The sequence below is a fragment of the Grammomys surdaster genome, unplaced genomic scaffold, assembly GCF_004785775.1.
Source record: "Grammomys surdaster isolate TR1022 unplaced genomic scaffold, NIH_TR_1.0 126048, whole genome shotgun sequence".
Classification (NCBI taxonomy): domain Eukaryota; kingdom Metazoa; phylum Chordata; class Mammalia; order Rodentia; family Muridae; genus Grammomys; species Grammomys surdaster.
In genome coordinates this window covers 2,398,061-2,418,238 of record NW_021620860.1, presented here as the reverse complement: position 1 = coordinate 2,418,238, position 20,178 = coordinate 2,398,061, and the positions used below count along the sequence as shown (strand labels likewise).

General features: G+C 44.5%; 1 protein-coding gene across 1 annotated transcript; it reads left to right on the top strand.

Moving 5' to 3' along the window:
* The first annotated feature begins 7,191 nt into the window (after nt 1–7,191).
* Nucleotides 7,192–18,878, top strand: Mrpl45 (mitochondrial ribosomal protein L45). The gene is made up of 8 exons (XM_028755089.1): nt 7,192–7,387; nt 8,226–8,403; nt 9,587–9,704; nt 11,542–11,640; nt 14,296–14,344; nt 16,519–16,668; nt 17,914–18,087; nt 18,289–18,878. Exons 1-8 carry the CDS (start codon nt 7,322–7,324, stop codon nt 18,373–18,375), a joined length of 921 nt encoding a protein of 306 aa, XP_028610922.1. The 5' UTR covers nt 7,192–7,321; the 3' UTR covers nt 18,376–18,878.
* The last annotated feature ends 1,300 nt before the right edge of the window (nt 18,879–20,178 follow it).

Sequence of the window (20,178 nt, the reverse complement as noted above, 5' to 3'; positions counted from 1 at the left end):
AGCTCACATGTTACACAGGACAAATAGCGAAATGGACATATTAGGTCAGGAACCATAAGACAATTGATTCTTTTTTTTTTTTTTTTTTTTTTTTTGGTTTTTTGAGACAGGGTTTCTCTGTGTAGCCCTGGCTGTTCTGGAACTCACTCTGTAGACCAGGCTGACCTCAAACTCAGAAATCCACCTGCCTCTGTCTCCCAAGTACTGGGATTAAAGGTGACAATTGATTTTCTATTGAAGCTACAGAAGTTAATTTGGCAACATAAGAAAGAACATTTTTATAACGTCCAGAAAGCCAGCATATCAGTATGGTCCATGAGTAAGTCAGTAAAGGAAAAGAATGTAATTTAGAGTTGGGTTGGGACACCTGAGTTATGTGCCTAGATAAGGCCCTGAGTCACTGTGTTACTTCCTGGCCCCATCTTCCCCTCCCCCTTCTCCTGCACAATTTCTTTTATATATTTTTTTTTCTTGATAAAGTTAAGCGTGATTGTTTAAAGCTATCTGGAAAATACCAAATCCTTAAAATAACAATATAAGATGGGCTTGTTCATTTTTTATGCGCTAGTACAAACTTTAAATTTATTGTGGTTCTCAGATGGGAATTAAATGAGTAGGTAGTATGTTTCCGCTTCTTGGGTGTCTCCTGTCTGAGCTGACACAGCCATGTGGCTAACGCAGAACCCCGGAGAGATACTTGGAGAGATATAACTGAGGAGCACCCAGCTAGGACAGAGAATGAGTCAGGGCTCAAGGACGCGATACCAACTTCTCCCACTCCTGCCAGGAAAATTCTGGGGTGAGACAGCAAAGGCAGAAGCCAAAGGGGGCGGGCCTGTCAGCTGCCTACCCTGGGGCCTCTGCCTTGTGGTTTCACCCCGGGCTGCCCTGCGGCTGTAACGTGTCTACTGACACGCAAGCCCTGGACACTGTCCCTCCCCCTTTCCCAAACCTTCACTGGTTTAGGAATCTCCAAAAGGGAACGGAGGAGGGAAGAGAGGGAAAGGGAAGGCCAGTGCTAGGCAGCTATGTGGCAGCTCGGGAAACACAAGGCAGAATCAAAGACGGTTTTTACGGAGGTGTGAGTGGGAAGTAGATATTTAACTCACCTCCATGAAAACCAAGATAAAAGGGAGGAGCAACATGTTTAGGCTGCCGTGGTGATGCGATGTGACTGAAGGACCAGCCGGAACAAGCAGTGACATCAGCATGCAAAACTGTAAGGCTGAAGAAAAAAATGGCAAAGGGCCACACTTCTGTGTGGAGGTGACTCCAGGCTCCTGCGATTCCCTGTCCGCAGCAAGTATCAAAACTTTCCTCTAGCACGGAAATAACCCAGTCATTCGCGCTATACAGTCACAAGATACATACGCTATCACTCCGTGTGAAGTCAAGTTTTGCAATCCCCATTTCACCAAAGGGTATGGGCCACCGCAGGTTTAAGTAATTTGCTCACAGAATTTGGAAATCATACAAGGTCCGTATCAGTCTCCAGAACCCCGGTTGGAGTCCATCTGACCAAGCTGCACTGAGAGCTCTGTGCTTCCCCAAACAGATTTACAAGTCCCGACTTGCTCGGGTCTTGCGATCTGAGATCCCAGCGCAGCCCTGGTACCCTCTAGTGGAAGTTTCCTGCATTAGCGTATATCCAGCTACTAGAGAGCGTCTTAAAAGAATGCACGTTTGGTTGTTGGGGGGTCTGTGGGCGTGCGGTTAGAGACAGTGTTAGTCAAGCGCCTGACTGACGTTGAGTCACACGAGGCTCGCAAGAGTCAGCTGGTCCACACTCCTGGGCTCTTGCCTTCCTTCATTATGAATAGGAAGGAGAGCCACGTCTCTTGGATATCTGGGCTTTTAAGACTCATGAGAAAGACTCCCTCCATTTTTTTTTTTTCCTACTGAGTACAAGTTAGTGATCAGAAATGCAAAGTGACTTGTCAAAGGGCACAGGACAAGCGAAAGCCAGTAATAGTGGGGCTGTGTTTCCTTTGTCCCCAAAGAGAGCTTTTTCTCCCCCTTTTTATTTTTTGCTAACAGGCTGGCTTTACCTATGGCTTGAGAGCGTATAAAGACATGAAACCTGTAAACAGGAGCAGGGACAGTTTTTACCTTCGTCTGCCCACAAGCCATGAACTTTTCCACTCTTGCATTCAGCGCCTATTACTGCCAATCCCGAAGGCTCTGCCTCTCCAGCCTGCGGGCCCTGGGAAGGGTGGGAGCTCCCAGACTCCTGGAATCCGGTGCCTAAAGCCCTCCAGAGCCTAGCTGGAGCCTCCTCCTCCTCCCTTCCCAGCACTAAGGCTTTGATTTATTTCTCTTTCCCTCTCCCTCCCCCTACAAGTAATCCCTGAGATTGGAAGTGGGTTAGAAACAGATTACTCTGGTCCTAGGGCTTTGCCCTCTCCTCCCTAAACACTGCTGTGTGCAGTGTGGAGTGGGGTGGAGGGAGAGAGTCACAAACAGAGTCACGAACAGTCTGAAATTCCCTTTTAGGATTATTGCTTGCTTTAGCCAGCTGGGAGAAAGTGGAGCAAGGGGAGACTAGGGATAAATTCTAGACCTCTCGAGCAGTATGAGCTTCTTTCCTGGTTGAGCCAGGATAAATAATATCTCTCCTGGAACATGCCTTTGGAAAGAGGAATCTAGGACAAGCACAAAGGCAAAGGCTCAGTCTCCAGCAGCGAAAGGAGAGTGGAAAGATAGAGCAAAAAGAAAGGCATCTTTGAGAAGTTCTGCAGCGCTGACATAAGGAATCGCTCTGGGCCATTGGAAACTTCCTGTGTTCCTGTGGCTAAGTGTTAGCAGAGATGAGAACTGCATGCTACGTTTCCCTGAGGAGCCAGCTCATATCTGGAAATTTCTTGTTTAGGGACACTGCACTGGAGTGGCTGCTAGGACAAAGATATCTCTCTTCTGTGTCCAACATAAGGAGCAGCTACACTTCTAAGGATCCTACCAGGCTCCTTGTACAGATGCTTTCTGGTATATCAGCAGGCTTGGAAGAAGGAGCCATAACTAACCAGAGTGGAACACATTTGATTTTTAAGGAATTAATGATTCTGTAATTTAGGTATGGAATTACCACCTTTGTATGGATGAGAATCAGGTGTGGCCAAGATGCTGTGTCAAGAACTATCACATCCCTAAGCTCTTGTGAGAACCACAGGGAGTTAGCCTGGGTGACAAAGAAGCGTTCCTAATGTTGTTAGCGAAAATTAGTTAAGAGTATCGGCTAGGAGGTTGCCATTCTTGTTTCCTCTGTGGCACCTGCTTGGATAAGTCCTTTCTCTTCATGCTCACCCATATGTCAGAGAAGGACAATTTCCCAAGCAGTAATTATCTGTAGTAATCCATGGATCATCTTATTTAGAATCAGATTCTTCTAACACTCTGGGAAAATGTTGCTGTGTAAATCAGCTGTTCTTCCAGATGTAGGTCACTCAGAGAAATTTCAGAACTTCCAATTTAAAAACTAAAACCTGAGCCAGGCAGTGATGGCACATGCCTTTAATCCCAGCACTTGGGAGGCAGAGGCAGGCAGATTTCTGAGTTTGAGGCCAGCCTGATCTAGAGAGTGAGTTCCAGGACAACCAGGGCTATACAGAGAAACCCTATCTCGAAACCTCGCCCCCCCAAAATAAATAAAACCTGAGCTGGGTGGTGATGGGACTTGCCTCTACTCCCAGGAGGCAGAGGCAGGGAGGCCATCTCGAGTTTGAGGCCAGCCTGGACTACTGAGCAAGTTCCAAGACAAGTCAGGACTACACAGAGAAACCCTATCTCTCTCTCTCTTTTTTTCTTTTTTCTTTTTTGGTTTTTGAGACAGGGTTTCTCTGTGTAGCCCTGGCTGTCCTGGAACTCACGCTGTAGACCAGGCTGGCCTCAAACTCAGAAATCCGCCTGCCTCTGCCTCCCAAGTGCTGGGATTAAAGGCATGTGCCACCACCGCCCGGCAACCCTATCTCAAAAGAAAACCCTAAAAAGCAAAAATCAAATTGTATGTGTGTGTGTGTGACGTGTATGTTTGTTTGTATGTGTAGATGATGGGATACGTGTATGTGTGTAACACACACATCACTGTGCAGCCCATGTGTGCTCCTGCAGAGGTCAGAGCAAGACTTCAGAGTCTTTTTTTTTTTTGGTTTTTCGAGACAGGGTTTCTCTGTATAGCCCGGGCTGTCCTGGAACTCACTCTGTAGACCAGGCTGGCCTCGAACTCAGAAATCCGCCTGCCTCTGCCTCCCGAGTGCTGGGATTAAAGGCGTGCGCCACCACCGCCCGGCTGACTTCAGAGTCTTTATTGCTCTCAAAAGTATTATCTTGAGACAGTCTCTTCCTGATTCAAAAGTTTGTCCTTTTGGCTGGACTGGCTGGCCATCAAACTCTCAAGATAACCACTTTCCAGTGTTGATATTATAGATACACATAGATACACCCAACTTCATGTATCTATATATTTAATTTAATGTGTATGTTTTTTATGCATGTATGTCTGTATACTGGGTGCTTGGCTAGTGGCTGCAGAGGTCAGAAGAGGGCATCAGATCCCCTGGAACTTGAGTTATGATGTGAGTGAGCCTCCATTGGAGAGGGAGACAGGGGAGGGGAGAGAGAAAAAGTGCTTGCAGAGACAGAGAGAGAAAGGAAGAGAGAGAGAGAGAGAGAGAGAGAGAGAGAGAGAGAGAGAGAGAAAGAACCAAAAAGTGAAGAGCCTCTGAGTGAGAGGAAGTCTAGCCCCTGGGCTAGAAATTTCAACATAGAAGGTAGAATATGCTACCCATGCCCTGTAACAGGTAAGGACTGATGGATTCTGGGAGAACCTGGAGGCTAGGTCTGCTTTGGTATATTAAATATGCAACTTAGTCTCTTGTGTGTGTCTGTACATATACATCCATGTACACATACATGTGTATATACGGCCTGCTGCTAGCAAGGACTCCTAGTCTTTAGGTTCACTTTGAAAATCTCACTAGAAAAAACTGGGTTCCTTTTCACTGTTGTTTAAGAGATTTTTAAAGTGTATATGGGTGTTTATTTGCGTGTATTTTTAAAAAGATTTGATTTATTTATATATATGACAAGTACACTGTCACTGTCTTCAGACACACCAGAAGAGGCATTAGATTCCCTTTTAGATAATGGTGAGCCACCATGTGGTTGCTGGGAATTGAACTCAGGACCTCTGGAAGAACAGTCAGTGCTCTTAACCACTGAGCCATCTCTCCAACCTGATCTATGTATCTTTATCTGTATACAAGATGTGTGTAGTGCCCTCCAAATCCAGAAGAGGGCATCAGATGGCCTAGAGTTGGAGTTACAGGGGGATACAAGTCACCATGTGGGTGCTGGAAACTAAACTTGGATCCTCTGCAAGAGCAGCAAGGACTCTTAACCCCTGAGCCATCTCTTTACCCTCTATTTTCTCTTCTTTCTTTGTTTTATTTTGTTTATTTTTTCTGAAGCAGGGTTTCTCTGTGTAGCCCTGGCTGTCCTGGAACTCTCTCTATAGACCAAGCTGGCCTTGAACTCACAGAGATCCACTGCTTCTGCCTCCCAAGTGCTGAAAAGAGTTTTTGTTGTTTGTTTTTTGTTTGTTTTTAGCAACAGATGATTAATAAAGTCTTGATATAGCAGGTTTTAAAAAACTAAGCTTAGTAGACTGGTGAGATGGCCCAGCAGTTAAGAGCACTGGCTGCTTTTCCAGAGGTCCTGAGTTCAGTTCCCAGCAACCACGTGGTGGCTCACCACTATCTAAAAGGGAATCTGATGCCCTCTGGCCTGCAGATGTACGTTCAGCAGGGCACTCATACATTTAAAAGAAAAAAAAAAGAAAGAGAAAAGCTAAGCTTAGCAGTACATATTTAAATACCAGTAGAACCAGTGAGGTTGGCAGGATCTGGGCACACTTAGAAATGTATGAACTGAAGAAAGAAATATATCTGTAGAAAACTCATCCTGGCGATAAAACCATGGAGTGCTTCATGTATTTATTTGCCTGTCATCCTTGTGCTGGGACCATGTGGTCTCTGTTATTCCAATTTTAGAGTATGTGCTGTTGATGGAAGCATGGGGCAAATTCTTTTTATCCTACATTCTGAGAAATGCAAATCATTAAATGTTGGAGGATTAAGAAACATTCGTTGGTGTGATGTCCTTAGCAGACAGCTACTTACTGGATTTACTGAGGTAGAAGGTTAATACAAAAATTTGCGAAACAGCTAATCCAAAGTAACAGTGATCACCAATAATCCATCTCAGAGTGAATGAAACCATATTGAATACTCTTATTTCATCTGGGCTGATAAGTTATTAGCTTTCGATAGCTGAGAAACTGAGCCTTGGTCAGGCAGAGAGGAGTTAGGATGTGTGACCTAGTCTGTGTGGCTCCAGGATGATCCGATTACCACATTGGAATTCCTTTAACCACTGAACATGAAGCGATTTTGGACTTGTTACACTCTATGGACCTGACTCTCAGTTTTGCCAGTTACTATTTGTCTAAATTTGAATTACGTATTTAGTATCTTTGGCCCAACCACATATGTAAAAGCAGGAATATTTATTACTTGTGGTGAGGATTAAGTTTGATATATGTAAAATGCTTAAATTGTCAGTTGCCTAGTAAACAATTTTGAAATACCAGTTATTACCAAATTTGGTAAGTGGTATTTTTGGAAAAGATATGTTTTGGGAAATGACAGATTCTTGTCAACCCACGTGCCTTTTGCTTTTCAGTAATCATAGCGGTCAGTTTCCCTAACAGAACGGTAAGAAAGAATTTTCACATAGAAAACTAGGTTGGTTAAAGGTTTAAGGTTATACTGCGTTTTGAGGTCAGATACACACCCAGAAACTATCATTTTCGTCCTAAATACATCCAGTGAATTCCAAGTAATGAAAGAAAACACTTATCTCAAAGGCCTCTGATTTCAGAGGGAAGCATTTCTTCATTTATTTTTTTTTAACCGAATGTAAATAAGGTGTAACAATGTGCTAAGTAACCAGGAATGCAGCAACCAGTCTCACAGAAAGCCTCATGCGCAGGCGCAGATGGCTCTCCACCAGTCTCCGGCTGGCGCGTGACAGCCGTGCGGTTTACCCTACTTCCAAAGCGGTTTCACTGCGCACGCGCGAACCCATTGCGCGTGCTCGTGCGTCCCTCCCCCATGAGAGCGTGCGCGTGCGCGCGGCTCACCTTTCGGCCGAGGGCGCGCGCCCTGGAAAATTCCACTCCCGAGCTCGCTCCACCCTTTCTGCGCTTTTTCTCTGGCTCAGTGCTCTGCAGCTCGACTAGCATCCCGGCGGCCTTTGCGTGAGCAAAATGGCAGCCCCCATACCTCGGTGCTTGTCCTCCTTATCCAGGACTTTGGGATGGTGGTCTCGGCAGGTGGGTAGGGACGGAGCGAATTGAATGTTAGGGACAGAAAGAGGAGCATAGAGTAGAAGGGAATAATCATCCTGTGGCCGTTCCTGAGTTTGGACGATACGAGTCAGACTTCATTAGCGGAAGAATTTGGGGTGTATGTGATTACCCCTAAGCCTCTAGACTGCCTAGACTGGGCCTTGAGGGAGATTTAAGTTTCCTGACATTAAGCTTCTCTACATTAATTCTAGAGTCTGGCGAGATGTTAAATGGAAAGTAGTGGCTTGTAAGATGAACCCGCTTCTTTTATATTCTTTTTTTAAAAAATTGGAAAGGATAAGGGTTTTGTCTTATCTTGGAGGGGAAAGGTTACCTGGCTTCATAAAAGTTTATTCGTCAGTTAGGAGCTAGAAGCGATTTGCTTCTGAAAAAGCAAAATAGAAGTGTGGAGGAAATGCCCGGGAGATCTTGCTTAATGCTTTAGAAATAGCATTCCACTGTCTTCAGAATTGAGTTGATAACTACGGTTCACTATTAAACTAAAAGTTCTTTGACGGTAGGACTTTCGACTTAATCATCTATGCATACAGCAGTACTCCAGAATGTATTAAAGGAAAGTTTTTAGTAAGTGTTGACTGATGCAAAACTGAAAGTTTTTAGTAAGTGTTAATGCAGGTTATTAATTGGCTTGTGGTAAAAGCCATCCCTAGGTGTTCAAGTAGTAATATTGTTTCTCCATAATACTTATTTCATAACATCGGAAGCATTCTTTGAGTATGTCATTTCCACAGATTGCTCAAGGTAGATTGATTCTTTCCAAATCACCTATATGCCAACTTTTTTTTTTTTTTAAATCTCTCAGCCTATTCTGGTGACTTGGTCCACAGCTGTAGTTCCAGTTAAAAACAAAAGCCGTTTCAGACCCCCGACTTCTGAACCCAAGTACAGAACAGAGAAGGAGTTTTTGGAATATGCCAGGAAAGCGGGATTGGTTATTCCACAGGAACGGTTGGAGCGTCCTATACACTTGGCCTGTACAGGTAAGAACAGTTTCTGGGATCCTGATTCACTTTTCTACTGTCAGAGGTGTGGCGTTTAGAATGCTTTAGACTCTGACTGACAGAATTAAATTAACCACTAAGTGGAGTTGGAAAGATGGCTCAGTGGATGAGAGCATTGACTGCTCTTTCAGAGGCCCTGAGTTCAATTCCCAGCAACCACATGATGGCTCACAGCCGTCTGTAATGGGATCTAAGATCTGATGCCCTCTTCTGGTGTGTCTGAAGACAGTGACAGTGTGTACTCATATAAATAATTTTTTTTTTTTTTGGTTTTTCGAGACAGGGTTTCTCTGTGTAGCTCTGGCTGTTCTGGAACTCACTCTGTAGACCAGGTTGGCCTCAAACTCAGAAATCTTCCTGCCTCTGCCTCCCAAGTGCTGGGATTAAAGGGTAAATAAATCTTTAAAAAAAAAAAAAAAGATAAGCCGGGCGGTGGTAGCACATGCCTTTAATCCCAGCACTTGGGAGGCAGAGGCAGGCGGATTTCTGAGTTTGAGGCCAGCCTGGTCTACAGAGTGAGTTCCAGGACGGCCAAGAGTACACAGAGAAACCCTGTCTCGAAGAAAACCAAATAAATAAATAAATAAATAAATAAATAAATAAAGTTAACCACTAAGTTTGACCTCAGTAATGATTTATTTACATATACTGTATTTCATAAAGTCAGTTTTGTTTTTACAGAGCCTGGGGTTAAATACAGAGCTAAGTAAGCAGTCTCCACTGAGTGCTACCCCTTTCTCCCACTCTTTGCCTCTGAGACGGGTGGATCCCCCTGCATGGAGGGTAGTCGAGACTTAGGGCTGTACCACTAGTTCTGCTCATGAAATCATTTTTTGATCTTGTTTTTATAACTTCTAGAATGAATGAAATTTCTCCAGTTTGTAGAAGTAGAAACAGACTCTAGGAGAAGTTAAATTACTCGTTCTTTTCTTTGTTTTTTTTCTTCTCCCTTTTTTTTCTCCTCTCTCAGTATAACAAAAGATGTCCCAATTCTGCAACACTTAGTTCCTGGTACTTGCACAAGTTTAACAAAGTTTCCTCTATGTGCAAGTCTGTTTGATTAGTCCACTTTGTGGCCCGTGTCCTTCCCAGTTTTATCTGACCGCAAGATGATGTGGTCTCAGTCTTTCAACGATTTCTTAATTTTCTTCTCTCCCCACAGCTGGTATATTTGATCCCTATGTTCCACCAGAGGGTGATGCTCGAATGTCGTTTCTTTCAAAGGAAGGACTGACGCAGAGAACTGAGCGATTACGAAGGAACGTGGCATCACAGCTGGCGTAGGTGTCCGAGACAACTAGGCTTCAATATTCTGGGCTGAGAAGAACATGTGATATTTGGTTCTTATTGCATTATATGGTATATCATATTGATTTTCCTGTCTTTTTATTTTTATGTATTTTTGCCTTCATGTAAGTAAGTGTATCACAAGTGTGCAGTGCCTGTGGCGGCCAAAAGAAGGCATCCGATCTCTTAAAGCTGTAGTTAGATGTGCTTGAGTGGTCATATAGGTTAGGTGCTGGAAACCAAACCCAGTCCTCTGCCAGAGCAGCAAGTGCTCTTAACCATTGAGCCATCGCTCCAGACCCTAAAGTAGAGTCAAAGTCTTGCTGTATAGTCTAGGCTAGCCTTGAACGTGGTGATCTTCTTTTCTCAACTTATTGAGCACTGGCATGCCTATCATTAGGCATGGTGCTTGACATGGTTGATACATTGACTTTTTTTTTCCCCTGGTTTTACATTTATTTATTTATTTATTTATTTATTTTCAGAACAGAGTTTTTCTGTATGGCCCTGGCTGTCCTAGACCTTGCTCTGTAGACCAGGGTGGACTCGAGCTCAAAGAACCCCTGCCTCTGCCTCCCTAGTGCTGTGATTAAAGGCATGTGCCACCACAAGCAGCTTGTTTTAGCCTTGGCTGGCCTGGAAGTCACTGTGTAGATCAGCTTAGCTTTGCATTCATAGAGATCTGCTTGCCTCTGCCTCCTGAGGGCTCGAATTAGAAGAGTATGCCACCAAGCTGGGCTACTACATTGACTTTTAGTGGTAGAACAATCTTACATTCTTAGAATCAGTTTCACTTGCTCCTGGTGCTCCTTGTTTCAGTCTATTGCCAGTTTGATTCTGTCAGTTGATGTTATTATATCTATGCACATGTTCTGACAGCTGGGCCATAGAGTTCATCATGATTGCTTTTCTCGTCCTACATTTTCTTTTTTTTTTTTTCCTTTTTTTTTGGGGGGGGGGTCCAAGACAGGGTTTCTCTGTGTAGTCCTGGTTGTCCTGGAATTCCCTCTGTAGACCAGGCTGGCCTCGAACTCGGAAATCTGCCTGCCTCTGCCTCCCAAGTGCTGGGATTAAAGTCGTGTGCCACCACCGCCTGGCCTGAGTGTTTTCTTTAATTCTAAAATTCCACTTAATTTTTTTTTTCCTTTTCCCTTTAAGGTTTATTCTACATTATGTCTATGTTTGTAGGTGGGTGTGTACAACTGCTTGCAGACATCTGAGGCCACAGTGTTGGGTCCTCTGGAGCTGCAGTTAGTGCCAGTTATAACCTGCCTGATAAGGGTTCTGGGAACCAACCCAGGTCCTCTGCAAGAGCACTATGTTCCCTTAGCCTCTGAATCTTCAGACGAAAGAAAACCCAATCCTTTTTTGTCTCTATCTCTCTCTCTCTTTTTTTTTTTTTTTTTTTTTTTGCTACCATAACCCTGGTGCCTCCCCTCTTCAAGGCACCACCCATGCACCACTGCACCCTGGCCTGCTTGTTCTTTTTTTACATTTAATGTGAGAGAGAGTTGAATTTATAGTCTAGACACATTCAGACAGTGATTATTGAATCAGAAGGTGGACATAGAGGATTAGTGTGAACTGTGAGTTATGGAGATTATATGAAGATTTCATAACTCTGTTGCAGTTTATTTATTTGTTTGTGTGTACTTGCTAGCAGCTCCTTCCACAGCACAAATATGGAGGTTAGGACAGCTTGCGGGAATAAGTCTTTTCCTTCTACTGTGTAAGTGCCTAAGACTGAACTCAGGTTGTATTGATTGGTGGTATGCACCTTTATCTGCTGTGACGTCATCTTTATGATGGTTTTCTTGCTTAATTTTACAGAATTCGAAAGATAAAAGAATTTGATGCTAATTTTAAAACAAAAGACTTCCCTGAAATAGCTAAGGATATTTTCATCGAAGCTCATCTTTGTCTAAACAAGTAAGTGGACGCCCCATCTTTATGTGTGCTCAGTATCCTCCGCTGCTATTCTAGGCACGGTCCCCTTCCCCCTTTTTCTTCAGGTAAAGATTCTAGAACTTTCTAATGTGAGAAGTAGTAACTGAAGATGGTTCTTCTTTTCTCCATGCTTTTCCAGTAGTTTTTGTTGCTATTGTTGTTTAAGACAGGGTTTCTCTGGTAGCCCTGGCAATCCTGGAACTCTCTATGTAGACCAGGCTGGCCTCAAACTCACAAGGCCTGCTTCTGCCTCCACCTGCTCGGACTAAAGGTTTATGCCCACTACGAGGGGCTTGGTTTCACTTTTAGGAGGAGGATCTCTTAATGTATCCCAGCTTTTCCTTGAACTATTATTTTTTTAAATATATTTTTTTAAAGATTTGCTTCTTGTTTTTTTTGCTGTTGTTGTTTGTTTGTTTGATTGATTTACATATATGAGTACACTGTCATCTTCAGACACCAGAAGAGGGCATCAGACCATTACAGATGGTTGTGAGCCACCATGTGGTTGCTGGGAATTGAACTCAGGAAGTCTAGAAGAGCAGTCAGTGCTCTTAACCACTGAGCTGATTGTCCAGCCCCTGATTTTCTTTTTTTTAAAAAGTTATTATTAATGTTTTGAGGATTGGGCCATGTTCATCCCACACTGGTCTTTCTGACTCCTCCCAGATCCCCCTCCTATTGCTACCCCTGTTATGGATAGCCCGCCAAGTTCAGTTTGGGCTGCCTGTATATATGCGTGAGCCTAGGCCATGCACTGCAGTGTAGTTGACCTACCCTTAGTGGAAACTCATTCTCGCCCCCCCCCCCCCCAGAATCCATTAACTATCCCTAGATCCTCAGTTAGGGATAGAGCTTCTGAGCTCTGCCCCGAGCCATTTTAGAATGTTGACTGGCCTGACTTTATGCTGCAGTCTCAGCTGCTGCGAGGTCATGGATGTGTCCCATCGTGCCCAGACTGTCATGGTCCCTGTGCACGTTCATTTGTGACAGTCCCTGCCCAGGGAGGAGGCTGTCTCCTTCCTTCTTCCCTCCTTCCCTCCCTCTCTCCCTCCTTCCTTCCCTTCCTCCTTCCTTCCCTCTTTCTTTCTTTCTTTCTTTCTTTCTTTCTTTCTTTCTTTCTTTCTTCAGTTTTCATTTTTACTTCACACTGAGATCTGAGCAGAGAAAGCCCTTCATCTGTGTCCTGGTGGGCTGGCTTTCCAGTCCTTCCTTGGTGACACAAGACTCTTTGAAGAGACGTAAGGTCTAAGTCCAATGTCCTGTACTTCAGGAGTCCGAAGATGGGGAGAGAGGTCAGAAAAGACACAAGGCCATGCCTTACCTGTTCAAAGGTGACAGTGCACAGTGAGGCCGGTTGCTGGCACCGAGGAGGAGGAACTGGTTGTTCTTGTTGCTGTTGGACTTTGTTCCCTCTGCTAGTGCAGAGCAAGAGTCAGCCCAGGTCCTAGTGAACGTCCTGCCACCTAAACGATGTGATCTGCCGGGCGGTGGTGGCACATGACCTTAATCTTAGCAGAGGCAGGCAGATCTCTAAATTTGAGGCCAGCCTGGACTACAGAATGATTTCTAGGACAGTTAGGGATACACAGAGAAGCTCTTTCTTGAAAAACAAACAAACAGACAAACAAAAATGTTATTTCAGAGAAATTTCTTCTTGCTCCAGAAACATAAAGTATTAAATACTATTAAATGTCAAGATTTTGTGATAATTAACAAATTAATATATCATGTCACTTATAGTGCATATACAGAAAATGTTTATATAAATGAATTCTCTATCTTCAGGACTGTTTTTAAATTTAAAATTTTTTTTTCTTATTTGAGACAGGTTTTTTCTGTGTAGCCTTGGCTGTCCTGGAACTCCCTCTGTAGACCAGATTGATCTCGAACTCAGAGATCCACCTGCTTCTGCCTGCTAAGTGAAGGCATGCACCACTACCATTTTCAAGTTAAAAAAATGTTTTTCTCAGGGCTGGAGAGATGGCTCAGCAGTTAAGAGCACTGACTGCTCTTCCAAAGGTTCTGAGTTCAATTCTCAGCAACCACATGGTGGCTCACAACCATCTGTAAAGGGATCTGATGCCCTCTTCTGGTGTGTCTGAAGACAGCTACAATGTACTCATATACATAAAATAAATCTTAAAATAAAATTTTTTTCTCTCATTATACTTTGTTTGTGTATGTGTGAATAAGAACACAGATGACACATATGTAGAAGTCAGAGGACAATTTCAGGAGTCAGTTTTGTTTTTTTTAAATGATTTATGTATATTTTACATATGAGTGTTTTGCTTGCGTGTATATCTATATACCATTTGCATGCATTGTCTTTGGAGACTAGAAGAGGGCACCCTAGAACAGATGGTTGTGAGCCACCAAGTAGGTGCTAGGATTCAAACCCAGATCCTCTGGAAGAGCAGACAGAGCCATCTCTCCAACCCCTGAAGGGTCAGTTCTTTTCATGTGGGTTCTGGGGATTGAACTCCGCTTGCAGGCTCCGTGGCAGGCTCCGTGGCAGGCTCCGTGGCAGGCTCCTTTACCTACCAAGCCTTCTTTTCAGCCCATTTTCAGATTTCATAGAAGGTACCATAAAAGTAGGAATCGATGATAAATGTCTCTCTCTCTCTTTTCTAGCTCAGACCATGACCGGCTTCATACCTTGGTAACTGAGCACTGTTTTCCGGTAGGTTTTTAAGTTTTCATCCTTAGAAAGGGAGGGATGCGTGAACAGATGAATTCTAGACACCACTGCTAGGCTCCCTTTTGTTGCTGTTTTTTTTCTCTCTCTCTCTTTTTTTAGGGGGCGAGGACAGCATTTCACTAGTTCAGATACCAATTCATAGTCCTCCTGCCTCAGCCTCCCTGGTGCTAGGATTGCAGGTATATGCTACTACCCTGGCTTTGGAAGGGAAGCCTTTTATTTTTTTTCTTCCTTCCTTTATTTTTTTAAATATCCTTTTCTTTTAAATTAATCAGTTAATTAATAAAGAAAAGATTTATTTATTTTATGTATGAGTACACTGTCACTACCTTCAGACACACCAGAAGAGGGCATTGGATCACAGATGGTTGTGAGCCACCGTGTAGTTGCTGGGAATTGAACTTGGGACCTCTGGAAGGGCAGCCAGTGCTCTTAACCGCTGAGCCGTCTCTCCAGCCTTATTTACTTATTGATTTATCTATCTATTTATTCACTTTTAATGTGCATTAGTGTTTTGCCTGCATGTATGTCTGTGGGAGGGCGTCTGATCCCTGGAACAGGATGCTTGTGAGCTGCCATGTAGGTGCAAGGAATTGGACCTGGGTCCTCTAGAAGAGCCAATACTGTTTACTGCTGAACCATCTCTCCAACCAAAGTCCTTTATTTTCAGCTGAATCATGATTTGGCATAGATTCTGATGAGGGCCATGGCAAATGGGAAAGAGAAATCCCCTCAGTGGGCAGTAATGAACCACGGGGTGTAGATCTTTCAGGTTGGGAGTTAGCTCTGTGAGATCCTGCTTCATATGTTTACCCTGTAGGAAAAGTTTTAGCCAAAATTCACAAGACTTTGAATTGGATAGTGACAGGGGTACCCAGTACTTTGAGGAGCCCCAAAGAATGGGGGCCCTGTAGTTTAGCCAGAGGTTCTAGAATAAGAACTTCATTCTCAGCCGGGCGGTGGTGGCGCACACCTTTAATCCCAGCACTTGGGAGGCAGAGGCAGGCAGATTTCTGAGTTCGAGGCCAGCCTGGTCTACAGAGTGAGTTCCAGTACAGCCAGAACTACACAGAGAAACCCTGTCTCGAAAAACCAAAAAAAAACCAAAACAAACAAAACAAAACCAAAAAAAAAAACTTCATTCTCTACAAATTCAGCTTGTGTTTCTGTCAGTCTCCACAGGGACAAGTGTGCCTCATGTGTTGTAGTTCTAACAGCTCTGGAAACCACTCCCTTTCGCTGCTGACATGTGAGGGGTAAAGTAAGAAAACTTTAGAGAGAGACACCATGTGTACCGCCAGTGGAAACATGGGTGATTAGCGGGCTGTGGCAGTGAGTAGGAGGAAGTGGTGCGTGGGGAGCTGCTGGTGTGGAGGGGCTTTCAGTGATGCAGAGAGCATTCATCCTGGAGGTGGGTGGATCTCCAATAGTATTTTAACAAGAATGTAGTGGAGAGGCAGGCATGCCTAGTAGCTGGATCAGAACTTGGGGGCAGGGCTAGAGATGTCTGAGAGATTAAGTACTTGCTGCTTTTCCAGAAGACTAGAGTTCAGGTCCCAGCACCTATGTCAGGTGGCTCACAATGCCCTATAGGTCCAGCCTCAGGGGACCCCACACCATAGTGTTTGTGGGAACCTAGATACATGTAGCATACACTACACACACACACACAATTTAAAAAAAAATAGAAAGGTTAAAAACACAATGGGTAGTTTGAGAGATGTCTCAGTGGTTAAAAACACTAACTGTTCTTTCAAAGGACGCAGATTCAGTTCCCAGAATCCACTTGACAGTTGACAGCTGCCTGCAATTCCAGTTCCCGGACCTCTAACACCCTCTCTGACTTCCATGAACATGCACCTGATACACAGATACATATACAAGCAAAACATCTATGTGCATAAAAAGTTAAAATAAAAAATAAATACATAGAAACTTCGGCAGAGAGCTGGGCATAGTGGCTTTCATCTGTAGTTCTAGTGCTTGAAAGACTGACTCAGCATTACTGCCGGTTACAGACTGAGTCCCTGTCTCTGCCTCGTTCCTACCCCTAAAATGGGGAGGATTACAATGGAGGCACTTCCTGTTGATTGCAACGTGGCTGGGCAGTGCCTCTCAGGAGGGAAATCCCAGTGAACTCTTCTCTTCTTCCTCAGGACATGGTCTGGGACCTCAAGTACAAGACTGTGCGCTGGAGCTTTGTGGAATCTCTAGAGCCAGCCCAAGTGGTTCATGTCCGTTCCTCAGGTCTAGTGAACCAGAGCAACATGTATGGCCAGGTCACCGTGCGCCTGCACACTCGGCAGGTAGAGTCACCGTTGTTCCCGCCAGCCTTTCTTTACTCTGTGTTAAGGACAGTAAAGACACCCTCAGAGACACCAGAAAGCATCAGTGTTGCAGTGAAATCTCAGGCTTCCTCTTGGATGGTGTGATCGAGAGCAAGCCCAAGTTGGAATTCTCTACTTCTTTCCTGTCTGTATGCTGTGGTTCCTGGCCTGTCTATGGTCCATCTCTTGAATGTGTCTGTGCCTGCCTGCATGCCATTTGATGTCTGACTGTCAGCCATGTCTGTCCCTGACAAAGGGCTTTACTTTTTATTGAATAGCACAGAAAGTGGTATAGAAAGGAGATGATGGAGTGTTGAGAGAAATCTTTAACACAGTTTTACAAGGGAACAAACTTTGCTGACCCCAACTGACCCTGAAGCACTCAGGAAAGTGAATGGTAGTACAGAAATGTTATCAAGATTCCTTCTAGCATTTCTGGGGGATATTTGTTTGTTTGTTTGTTTTTAAATTGGATACTTTAGTTACATTTCAGATGTGATATTTGTTGTATATAGTGGCTTTCAGCGAATCATTACCACAGGATACATGTATACGGTATTCCAGGTCAGGGGCACGGAAAAGTACATAAGTGTGTTAGCCTAGGCTGTAAAAGCAGGTCACATGCGAAGTCCAAGACATGAGTTACTTTGTTCTCTTAAAGGCTGAGGACACAGTAGGTTGGCAGGCCAAGTCTTCAGTGGTCTCAGGGGTATTCAGTTGGCCGGGGTCCGGCAGAAGCCCTCCGTGTCTAACACAGGAGGCATGTGCACTGACTTGAATCACTGCAGCTCTCAGCTTGGGCATCTGTCTCTGGACTCTGCAGCTCACGGCTGTTTGTTTTTTGTTTTTGTGGTTCTGGGGGTTGAACCCAGAGCCTCATGCATGTTAGGGCAGTGCTCCCACTGCTGTGCTCCACCCCTTGACCCAGGACTGTAGGTTCCCAGGAAAAGTTTGCCATGGTCTTCTTGCCATTGCTAAGTGTTATCTCCACCAAGATGTGGTGTGAGGGTTTTACTCCTCCTGTTGTTGGTCCCTCCCCCTCCCCCTTCCATCAGAGACCCTTGAAGAACACTATGTCAGCAACCGGTTAGTTCTAAATTAAGAATCATAATTTTAATTTCTTTAATTTAAATTTTTGGTTAAGATCATTTCAAAAACAGTTGTATGGCAAAATAAAATAGAACAAAACCCTCTGACAGGCCAGCTTTGATTTCATCATTGCAGACTTTGGCCATTTATGATCGGTTTGGCAGATTGATGTATGGACAGGAAGATGTGCCCAAGGATGTCCTGGAGTATGTGGTGTTTGAAAGACACTTGATGAACCCATATGGGAGCTGGAGAATGCATGCCAAGATTGTGCCCCCGTGGGCACCTCCTAAGCAGCCCATCCTCAAGGTAAGGGTGCTTGCACAAGCTCTATGTAGATAGCCTTGTCATGCTCAAATTCTCCTCTTGGGCGCCGCCTAGTGGCAAGACGCAATGATGCGACGCTAGGGAAGGGGACCGTTCCCTGGATGCTGGTGAGGGAAGAAGGACATTCTGAGTAAACAATTGGTGTGATTGGTAGGTAACTTGAGTTCCTCCTGTTTTTTTCAGACCTTGATGATTCCTGGTCCTCAGTTGAAACCCTGGGAGGAGTACGAAGAGACACAAGGGGGCACCCATAAGCCTCAGCAAGCCTGATGGCGTGAGTGTGAGTGACTCCTGAGGAGCTGGCAGTGGTGGGTGGCATACACCTAATCCCAGCACTCAGAAGGCAGAGCCAGGTGGATCTCTGTGAGTTCAAGGCCAGCCTGATCTACAGAGCAAGTTGCAGGACAACCAGAGCTACAGAGAACCCTGTCTCAGAAAAAAAAAAAAAGAAAAAGACTCCTGAGGGTGCCCGGTGGTGGGGCTGCAAAATCAGCTCTACCCTGAGAGCGTCCCTTGCTCTGTCCTACCCTGCCTGGGTCAGCAGCCCGCAGCCCCTTACAGTCATGGCCCAGGTGACTAGGATGCCCAGCATGGAGTATCTTTTTACGACCATATTTAGCTTCTGAGGTGAAATGAGAAGCAGCAGGAGAGAGAGTGAACACCATACTGGGCTTTCCCCGCAGGAACTGTGGGATCAGACCGACAGCTTTCTTTTTTCTAATTATAGGCCACGTCAGCATTTGGAATAAAATACTGCCAAAGAGTTGAATAAACTGTGTGTCCTGTACATTTTCCCTGGTTCAAACGGATGGAGCGGTTCTGTGATGTCTGTCAGGTGTGGGAGATGTCAGGCAAGAGAGACTGATGTAGTTATGAGTGATGCGGCTTCCGGGAACTCTAGCCAGGAAGAATACGTAGTGTCTACAGACTAGGGCATCCTGCTGCACTCTCCCACATGGGAAGTCGGGGCAAGAGGAGGATCAGGAGCTTACTGTCACCCTTGGCTAAGGACAGCTCAAAGTCAGTCTGGGCTACCTAGATCCTGTCTCAAACAGACAGCAACAAAAAATAGGGTATTACTATTTTATATATCTGAATGTTCTGTCTGCATGTGTGTTTATGTACTACATGCATGCCTGGTGCCCTTGGAGGTCCAAAGAGGGTGTCAGATCCCCTGGAACTAGAGTTATGGATGATTGTGAACCACCAAGTACATGCTGGTAACTGGATCTGCATCTTCTGCAAGAGCAACAAGTAGTCTTTTTTTTTTTTTTTTTTAATGCATGTGAGTACACTGTAACTTGTCAGACACACCAGAAGAGGGTCCCATTATAGATGGTTGTGAGCCACCATGTGGTTGTTGGGAATTGAACTCAGGACCTGTGGAAGAGCAGTCAGTGCTTTTAACCACTGAGCCATCTCCAGCCTGCAACAGGTATTTTTTTAAATTAATTAATTAATTATATATATATATAGTACACTGTAGCTGTCTTCAGACACATCAGAAGAGGGCATTGGATCCCATTACCGATGTTTGTGAGCCACCATGTGGTTGCTGGGAATTGAACTCAGGACCTCTAGAAGAGCAGGGTGGTGCTCTTAACTGCTGAGCCATCTCTCCAGCCCCTGCAACAGGTATTCTTAAACTACTGAGCCATCTCTCCATCCCAGCATATTATTTTAAAAGGTCTCTTTAATATACTTACTAAAGTGGGTGTTTTTAGAATTTTTTTTTTCATCGAGTTTCTCTGTGTAACATTTCTCTAATTTGCTTTGTAGACCAAGCTAGCCACCCTTATAAAGATCTGCCTCCCTCCATCTCCCTTTGTCTGGGATTAAAAGAGTGCTACACCATACCCAGCTTAAAATTATTTTTTTATCTTATTTATTTTATATATAAATCCAGAGGTGGGGGGAATTGTCCTTTAGCTCCCCACTTCCAACACCCGTCACAGACAGAGTTTCTCTGTGTTAACAGCCCTAGTTGTCCTGGCCCAGGCTGGCCTTGAACTGAGGGATCTGCCAGCCTCCCCCTCTTGAGTGCTGGAAGGAAAGGTGTGCACTAACAAGCCT